The sequence below is a fragment of the Hippoglossus stenolepis genome, chromosome 20 (assembly GCF_022539355.2).
Source record: "Hippoglossus stenolepis isolate QCI-W04-F060 chromosome 20, HSTE1.2, whole genome shotgun sequence".
NCBI classification, from domain to species: Eukaryota; Metazoa; Chordata; class Actinopteri; order Pleuronectiformes; family Pleuronectidae; genus Hippoglossus; species Hippoglossus stenolepis.
Genome location: NC_061502.1, coordinates 428,060 through 438,404, shown reverse-complemented (window position 1 = coordinate 438,404; position 10,345 = coordinate 428,060). Strand labels below are relative to the sequence as shown.

The 10,345-nt window shown below is 40.6% G+C and overlaps 1 protein-coding gene across 1 annotated transcript; it reads right to left on the bottom strand.

The window, feature by feature from the left end:
- Nucleotides 1–4,559: 4,559 nt before the first annotated feature.
- Nucleotides 4,560–10,250, bottom strand: gja1b (gap junction protein alpha 1b). The gene is made up of 2 exons (XM_035144309.1): nt 10,092–10,250; nt 4,560–7,805 (listed from the first exon to the last, which is right to left on the bottom strand). The coding sequence occupies exon 2, from the start codon at nt 7,787–7,789 to the stop codon at nt 6,623–6,625; it is 1,167 nt and encodes a 388-aa protein (XP_035000200.1). The 5' UTR covers nt 7,790–7,805; nt 10,092–10,250; the 3' UTR covers nt 4,560–6,622.
- Nucleotides 10,251–10,345: the final 95 nt, after the last annotated feature.

Sequence of the window (10,345 nt, the reverse complement as noted above, 5' to 3'; positions counted from 1 at the left end):
TTGTAGAAAATGTATTATAGACTTTGATGGGAAAAAGGGGAATCAGTGTGAGCCACTATGATTGAACAAGCACCACTACATTTAGAATGTTTTAGTTGGAGTCTGTAGTGAGCAGGGTGAAAAATTTAGGTCGGAGAAAGAAATGTTGACATCGGGATTAAATGTTTGGGAACATGTTCCCAGATCCTTAAAACTCCATAGAAAGCTAATGGGAATACTGCATCAAGGAGAAAATCTATGTACGGGCAAAAATGCAGTTTCTGAGCACTGACAGCATCCTGTGCAGAACAGATGGACTGTCTACGATCTTGAAGGGGAGGAGAAACATTTGAGATTCCACTTAGTAGTGATTTAACAGCAGGATTTGAAAATAAACTGGGGAAAGAAGGGTTGTGACATCTTGCGTTTAACTGTATTCCTGCTACTAGTCCTCGAATGTAAGCTGGCCTCTCAAGTGCCAGACATCCATACGATAACAGATGAATTTACAGACTGTGTTTATGTGAACAGTTTTAGGTACATGAATGGAGGCACAAAACAAAGCAAAAGTGCTCCAGGCAAAATCTTACACTTTTAGGGCAGACATTGCTAGTCCTTTCTTAATGTAGACCCTGGCTGATTCTAAGTATTTAGACAAGGGTTTAATATTTAATAGAGAGCAAGAACATGGAGGGAAGTAACTTGGATCGGATGGGAGCAGGCTTCTGGACAGATGCTTCGAAATGTGTGGAAATTAAAATGGGAGAGAGAATCAGCTAGAGTTTTGTAATGCCTGGGGATGTGACTTGTGTCATAATGAAGTTGTGAGTGATGCTGACCATGTGATGCTTTTAATGAACGGCAAGATGTCCTCACATGAGGAGCGCTCCTTATTAATGATATTGACTACAGCTTGGATGTTGCAAAGAACAGAGAACGTTTGCATTTCCGGTGCTGGCCCCAGACATAGCATGACGGGCAATGTGATGATATCGAACAGAGCTAGCTGCAACTTGGGAAGGAGGGGGCCAGCGGCTTGTGGGCCACTGTCCTTGAAAGATCCCCCAAAAACCCACGGATGGAGCAGCATCCGTGAATAGATGCAGAGAATCAGAGGGATGCACCAGCACTTCGTAGAAGAAAGTGACGTCACTCCAGTGATCGCACAGATGGGACCAGAAACGCAGGTCCGATTGACACTTTTCATCGAGCGATAATAGATGTATATATTTGCACAAGATGCCATGTCCAATAGAGGGGAAATGAAGGAGCGTCATGAGGGATGATGCACATCACAAAGTTAAGGCACTGCGGAGGAGAGCAGCTGCTGCTTTGTGATGTTTTAGGGAGGATTTTGTGATGTTATTTATTTATTTGTTTATTTTCCATCGGACAGAGGGACACCGAGGGATTGAAAGAGTTTAACTTGAAGAGGGACGCACCTGAGCTGAGGGGAAACTATCAGGAGGAATCATCCAAGAGATGAAACCAGCAGAAACTCTGAGGAACACGCGTCTCTGACAGTTGGTTAAAGTACTTGGGCTGCTCTACACCCGAAAATCAGGCGCACTGCAAAATAAACTTTGATTCCCACCGGATGCTGAATGATTTCACCGAAGGATGTATTATGAAAGCGTCGGTTATGTCTGCTTTAGGAACCCAAGCTCCCTGACCTCTGAGCTTATTCATTTATTTGCATTATCAACCCAGGCGTAATTAGAAAGAGTTTTTAGACGAGTGTCAATGTTCTGCATGGTGAGGACAAGGGACTGCAGAGTGGTCGTCAGAATATTATCTAAAGCTGGAGCAGGAGCTCTGGAGAGGCACGATGTGTTACTTTGGGGGACTTTGGAAGAAGCCGCTTTGTTGGTCCTTTGCGACTGCGAACAGACGCAGCAGAGGAGCCGGCTGGTAGAATCGATAGACAGCTTGCTTGAACTGCTGGCTCACGAAGCTGATAAGGAGGCCGGCCTGAAGCTGGCATGATGCCACGATGTTGAAGCTGAGCGATGAGGAAATCAGCCTGATGATGCTGGGTCCGACCCTCATGGCGATAATCATTGTGAGAGTCTGACATCGAGATGAAAAACGATGTGAAATAGCAAGGTGAGCGAAAGATGCCTTATGCGCCTCACTGAATGACGGCTGACTGCGGAAGAGAGGAGAAGGGATTTAAAGTTTGACAGCTGCTGAATGATTGGCTGAAAGAGACCATGGCAGATCTGATTGACCATGTAGGAAACGCCCACAAACAGTCGGCGTTCCTAAATGGAAAGTCTTCCTCCTAAATGGAAAGTCTTCCTCCTAAATGGAAAGTCTTCCTCCTAAATGAAAAGTCTTCCTGACAGAATTTACGCTGAGCTTCATCTTAATACTCTTATGTTTTCATTATAAGTATTCAGATCTGAAACCTGATAGTGCACTAGTGTTCCTGGTAGTGTTCCCCCTTCTCTCTCTCTTCTCTCCCCTCTTTTCCACCCATATCACCTCTCCTACCCATTTTTCCCTGCTCACCAGAAACGGTCAAGGCAGACTCCTCCTCTTTGCTCATATTTGGGTTAGCCAGGAACTAGGAGGAGTCAGACACCAGCAAGATGGCAACGGGTGAAACGCCCACTATGAGCCTTAAATTCCCTCCGTGTCCGTGACAACGAGTGATGTCACAGACACTACGTCCATCTTTATATACAGTCTATGGGTACAACTTCTGAAGCCTCTGTCCACATGAGTGCAGTCTTAGGAACAGCTAAGATACTGCACAGGACCCTCAAATCCGAGGTGACGGACCTTAGCTTGCGGGAGGCATACCACATATATCATATATCATATATATATAAATATATATATATATAATAACTAACAATTCTTCCTCTGGGTGATATGTCTTCCTGAAGCTAGGGTCTCTACCAGAGGATATATATATATATATATACAGTATATCATTATTATTATTACAGGTTTTAGCAGGTTTTAATGTTTCAGTGCAGGCAGAAGTCCAGGACTTCTTGTCGAAGTCTAATATGTTGTATTTTATAAAGATATTTGAACCCACCACACTCTTCTGTCTTTACTTACCAGATAACAATGGATTTAATGGCAACATTTTGTTCTAAAAGAAATAAAGGGATCATTTCACAGCTCTTGCACTGGCCAGCATCAGCTTCCTAAGAAATTCAAATGAATAAGTCACTAATTAAAGTTTGATGCCCCCCCTTCTTTTTCTTACTCTGAGCCACATGTGGTCTTCAAGCTGCAGCTTAGCTCTGCAAACATGTGTTTTAATTTAGTGCCGTGGAAAGATTAAATAGGAAACTTGGAGACCTGAAAAAGAGCTGTGTCCGTTCATATTATGAAATTTAACTGTCTCTCGAAAGCCTTTATCAAAGCTACAGTACACTTTAGGCCTGAATACCTCCGGAGTCCTATCAACCCCCATAATCTGGATCATGACTTTATGTGGTGTTCAGAAGGCCTTGCAAGTATTAGCTGGACAAAGTTTTCCTCTGTTTCAAGCACAATAAGCAATTCACCATAAATGTTATAATAGTTAAGTCAGCAAAAAGTATCAAAGTGCAAAGTAAAGATTCAGCACAGAGGACTATACATGACAGTCTCTATAAATTAGAGTATACGTCAGTATATTCGCCTTAGTAGTTAAATGCACTTCAGTTAATATTTAATATTTAAATAGAAAATACATAGTACACCTAATTTTATAAATTAAAAAAATCCAATAAAGAGACAGTGATTAGGAGGAGCACTGGTGGCTGTGCCAGCAGTGTGTGAATGGTGTGTGTGAAATAAAAAAGTTCTGCATATGAATGTCTATGTGAATCTGCGCTTCGAGCGGTCAATAAGACCAGAAAAGCACGATATCAATTTTTACTGTTTACCATTCACTAATGTGCTGTGATTAGGCAAATGAATTATACAGAATCAAAAGGCTGTTAAAATTTAACTTCTATCTTTAAACTTCAATCAGTATTTTATTGTAAACTAGATCACAGTATAATCTGAAAAGGACCACAAAAATGATGTGTTATAGATATTTTCTTATCTAAGATGTCATAAGATGTCAAAAAGGGTTGTGTCTGTTTTAACTGCAGTGTTAATTCAACCAACAAAATGGATCTGCTGATGACCTTTCCTCTACAATGAAGTTTAGAGCAAAACAAAGAAGTTATCTTTTAAGAGAGCTTAAAATTTTGTTGGATCCTGCTGAATAAGTTAAGCCCTTCAAATGAATAATACTAGAATAATAATAGTACTGTATGCAGAGCAGTAAAGACTGTGAGCAGCTCTATTCAAACAGAGTTAAGAGAGAACAAATGAATTTGTTGCATACATCTCACCATGTATATAAATTATAGAAACATTACCATCTGCTACTAACAGGTCAGCAGTGCCTTCTTTTCGAACTCTAACTCCTGTAACTGTCAATACCGAAACATGGAACATGGAAAAATGATTAAGACAGCCTTAACCTAAATCAAAATTAGGTAAATTAACACTGACTGGAAGTTCACTCAAACCCCAGTGATGATGATGAATGACTTGAAATGAAGCCAAGCAATCAGTAATTAAGAAAGAAAATATTTATTGGTTAAAATTGCTCTTCACAGGTACAAGTAATGGGTTTTAATGGGTTGCTATCATGCACTTACACTGTACAACAGTGGATCCCCATGGATTAGCATTGTCTGAATAACTGCAGCAAATGACTATTGCTCATGTTCTATCAATAGAAGACATCTCTTACAGAACCAGTCAATGAAACCACTGGTGTCAGATGTCTGATATTATGCACTGTAGTGATTTTGTGTTATAAAATAAATTAGTAACATGTGTATCAGAAAACTCTTAACACTTACTGTGTGCATCATATTACATCTCAGTGCAAATGCCATTGTAGCTGAAAATCCATGACATATGTAAGTACCGACAAAGTGATGCACAATTGACAATTTAAAAAATGACACTAAAGAGAAAGGAAGCCCAAATTGAGAATTATCCTACTGTTGTGTAGTTGTGAAGCTACATTGGCATATGTTTTGATATGTGTGACTAAATATTAGTCCAGATCTATCTTCTAAAAACTCACATTTTTATAGTGACACAATTAGCTTGATGTACAGTACTAAATATCTATTTCTCAAGCAGCAAGGGTAACAACAGTCTGAAATCAAAACATTACCTACAGAATGAAGAAATTATTCATTCATAAAATGTAAAGCACAGATAATCATTCTACTGTCTTTCTCCAATACTCATAAATGATGAAAAAAGAGAACACACATGTTGGATTAATGACACTTATAAGGTCTTCTTGATGGAGACCATATACAAGCAGATGAGTTTACTTTCAACAGAAGACTGAACCCTTAGCCCTCCCTCTCTCGCACTCGCAAACGACATATAAAACAAAAAAAATGAAGACATAAGACCACATAAATTCAAAGTTTATCAGGAAACAACAGTCCAAGTTACTAATAAAATAAAAAAAAACATCATTTTTTTTACTGTCAATAAATATACAGTTGTTGGGAAGTTGATGTTGATGTTTTATGTCAGTATGAGAAACTGGATAGTAGTCAATTCTTCCTAGTAGTATGCGTCCTATAGATGGCAAGAAATAAATATTCACTACAACTGATATAAATCATTATCCTCAAAACTCTGACTTACATGCAAAGGTTGAGCCGAATGCTAAACACATTTTTCAACACATGAGTCCTGTCTTTGTTGTGAATTCAGAGACTAACATGTGATTTTAATTGAGAACTGGGTTAAGACAGTTAGGACATACGTTCGAACAAAAATATTAATAATGTTGATTTATATATACACTTCTCTTAATTACAGAAGCAAACTGTAAGAGCTGGCTGAGACCATCAAACAATATCAGTAGAGGCACTTGATCACACAGGTTTAAACAGTATATAAGCAAGGGACTGTCCTTACCTGACCTATGTTTAAATGTTACCCAGGAGAGACCTGCTGTGATGTACGAGAAACTGTCTGTCATCTCTAAGGTGACATCATTCAGCAGAAATTCTACACTGGACACTTTATATCCTATCTTTTATTTATTGGCAAAACTCATCATTTGTTTTCAACCATAAAAGACATCCTTCTAAAAACTCAACTAGGTAGTTTTAGTTACTTAACCACAGGGTGATAAGACAAAAAACCTTTCATATGGGTTATTTTGGAAAGAACTAAAAACAATTCAGTTATATTGTTAGACCAAACTGGTTGCAGCCTGTGGTCAGAATGGACAAATTACATGGTTTGGGTTATAAAGCTGATTTAGGAGTTTCAGATTTATACTGGGTAAACTGGGTATGGGTTGAAGTGATCAGTGGCTGGTTCTATGGAGTGCCTATGTTGGACTGCACCATTCCTGAAGCGGTTCTGATCTCTTACAGCTGGGTTAGCTCCACTAAAATGTTGTGGTAAAAGTTACTGAACAAATATTGACTCTTACAGTGGTAAATAATAAATCTTAATGTGTATTTGATTGACTAAGAATCTCTCTATGCTAATGACAGTGGTTAAGGTTAATTCTACCTCTAGTATGAACCTATGTGATTGAGTGTTTCCTGATTATCTGGCTGGAAGTGGGAGGAGGAAGAACAAGGGCTTACACGTCCAGGTCATCTGGCCTGGCTCGGCTGCTCATCCTGCTGCTGGCCCGGCTACAGGGCCTGGCGTCCATCAAAGCTAACGGCTGCAGCTCATGTCCTGCTGATGACGACAGTTTCTTATGCTCGTGGGTATCATCAGGGAAGTCAAAGGCTTGTGCATGGGAATTTGAAATAGTGCTGCCTCCACCATTTTGGCCAAGCCGGTTCTGCTCTGTGGAGTAATTGGCCCAGTTCTGCTCATTGGCCTGCTTATTATAATTACGACATGAGCCGGTTCCCCTCTCCCCTGTGGCCAACTTGTAGCCTGGGGGGGACATGGGGGAGAGTGGGGCAGTTGGGGAAGAACAGCCGTTATAGTAAGCATACTTGGTGGTGGACAGGTCTTTAGGGGTGGGGCTCATGGTGCCTCCACTTGGGTAGAGAATGGGCGGCTGTTTGCCCTTCACACGATCTTTGATCCTCTTATAAAACACATAAAAAAGCTCAATGATGTTGAGCAGCAGGGACACCATGGATACCACCAGCATGAAAATGATGAAGACAGTCTTCTCTGTGGGTCGGGAAAGGAAACACTCCACCTTCTGTGGGCATGGGGACCTCTCACAGGTGTAGACTGCAGAGAGGGTGAAACCATACATGTACCACTGGATAAGCAGGAAACCCACCTCGAATGAGGATTTGAAGAAAATACTGACTATATAGGTTCTGAGCAGAGCCCCCTTCATCTTCACTTTGCCATGCTCCTCAATGCCATACTTAAGCTTTTTTAACTCAATTTTCTTCAGTGGTATGTCAACATCACCTCCATCATTTTGCACTGCTTTAAGCTCATCCTCCTTCCTATTAAGTTTCTGTTCTTTCCTATTCAGATAGAAGACATGAGCCAGGTAGAGGAGTGTGGGCGTTGACACAAAGATGATCTGTAGGACCCAGAGGCGAACGTGAGAGATGGGGAAGGATTTGTCGTAGCAGACATTGTCACAACCAGGTTGCAGAGTGTTACATCTGAAGGCAGACTGCTCATCTCCCCAGGCTGATTCCACTGCAGTACCAAGGACCAGGATCCTGAAGATAAAGAGGACCGACAACCACACCTTTCCCCCAGCGGTAGAGTAGGCCTGGACCTTGTCCAGCAGACGACCCAGAGCACTCCAGTCACCCATTCTCAATGGTTGTTTGCTGGTGAGAAAAAGAGGACACTATTATACTGTTGAGCAATAATATACACATACTATCAACTATGCTCCTAACATTACTTTGGGCCTTCAGGGAAGATTGACATCTTCAGCAGTCTTAACATTTCATTGTTTTGGTTGCATTATGTGATTAAACAGCATTGTTATTGCAGTAGACAAAAGTAGAAATTTCAAGCTAATCAAATTACTGAGTGCAGGTACAGAGAGGATATTTTTTGCAGTTTATGCAACACTGCCTGTTAGATCAATGTAATGATGTGAAAATATGAACTGAAACTTTGAAACATTGAGGTGATAGAGCAAATACAAACAACCTTTATTCCCATCAAAATCCTCACATCAGCAAAATGATTTATGCAAGGCAGTTTTCCAGTGAAAACTGATGGTAAAAAGTTACATGGAGGAAAAATGTACGATCAAATGATGTTAATTTCTAAATTCAAATCCCTGCAAAATGTAACATCTTAAAATAACCTATAATACCTATAGGCTTCTCAATCTTGAGCAGTCGTCAGTCTGGTCAGTGTTCCTCATAGCAACCCATATCTCTGTCACATGAGATGTTTACAGTCCTTTTCTTCTGCACTGCTAAACCTTTTTCTCAACCATTCAAACTATTTCAAATGAGAATACCTGCAAACCGTTGTCTTGCATAACTTTTAGGCCAATCTTTTTAATATGTGCATCAGTTTGTACATGTTAACAACTTCTATCAGTCTTCAACCCTCTGCTGTTATTCTTACTTTGCAGAGACTTAAGTATCTGCTTCAAATACCAAAGTTTTAAGCTCCTAGCAGACGCAGAGATCATCATCAGACCGACCTGCTGGGCAGGTCTCAGAGAACACCAGAAAATCTAATGAATGCTAATGTCTTAGCCAAGCTTCCCAGAAGAAGTGTTTGTGGCTGAACAGACACTCCGGCTAAATCTATTCAGTAAGGCCAGTGTTGAGCTTCTTTCCTCAGTCCCTACAGAGACATCCTGCAAATACACAGTACATTTCCTGTGGGAAAATCTGCCTATTGACTTAAGTATGGAATCAGCTGAGTTCCCGTTGACCAGTGTGACGCAGTTAAGTCCAAAGCTTCGACAGACTGGCCTGTCAAAGAAACAGTGTCAACACAAGTTTTTAAGCCGCAGATCAAAAAATAATACTGTTCACTTATTAATATGAACTAACAAAACACAATGTACAAAAACCTGTAAAATAAATGGATCAGTTATAATCTGTATCAAAGGAGAGGTCCTTAAAGGTGGAGTCTTTGGGGGCTTTCTGGGTCATCTCTAAGCAGTTACCAGTGGGTCCAGCAGAGCGCAGTTTGAACTGAATGACAAACCACAGATTGGAAAAAAAATTATAACAAAAGATTGAATCTATGTTTCACTCTAACATCACAGCTCAACAGTTCAATTTGAAATCAAGGATCTGATAAGGGTTAGAGATGAAAAAAGCTTTGAAGAGCTCTTACAAAGTTTGAGCAGAACATATGAGGCAAAGAACAAAAGGCTGCAATAGACACACATGAAGACAGTTAGATCAGAGAGCAGGGACATTAATGTGGATAAGTAGGAACCTCCAGTCCGACCCACACGGTGCCAAACTAACTGCATGTGCTCCCACTTATCTTGTGATAAACTATGTACACTGAATCCCGTGACCTGGAAAATATACAGATTATTTGTTTGCCTGCGGTTTATGGATCTGAAGAGTGAAATATGATGAGTAAAAGTTGAAAAATGATTATTAGACTGAGAACATCCCGCCATTTTCTACTTGAGTGTGTCTGTTTGGTGGAACTGAACAAGACAAAGCAGAACAATAGAGCCCAGCACAATGAGCCACTTGAGGGTCACAATATTTCCACATTACTGAACACGGCAGTTTAAACTCTCCCTGGTGTCATGGGGCTGATCAGCAGGTATTTTAAGAGAAACGTGTATTTGAATGTAAACCAGAACCTTTATTAAAAGTCCAGTTACAGCACAAATGCAGCACAACAGCAACCAGCTTTGGATAGAAAAAATACTAAACGTAACATGTTTCAGGATTTCATCCAAAAAAAGAATAAAACCTTATTAAATAAGATCAAATATTTTCTCTATCATTCAGCACACTTTGCTTCTTCTGGATGAGAGCCCCTGTCTCTGAACAATGAGAAGCTGCACTGCATGTATTGTGAAGCGCACCGGAACTTTTCTGACTCTTTTCTCTGGGACACAGGGAGAAGCGTCTTTTCTCACTGTCCAACACAAATACTTAGTAACCTACCCGCAGAGTTGAAGAGAGACAGCAGAGGGCCCACCAGGACTTTTTCCGCCAGTTGTAGGAACCGAAACAGCCTGACGATGTTCAGATCTAGGTATGGGACCAGCAGCTGAGAGACTGAGTCCAACTTGTCAAACTTCCCTTATAAGAGTCAGAGAAGTTCCAGTCACCTGATCTCTACGTCAAGACCCTGTTTGTGTGTGCGTGCGTGCGTGTGTGTGTGTTGTGTGTGCGTGCGTGCGTGTGTGTGTGTGCGC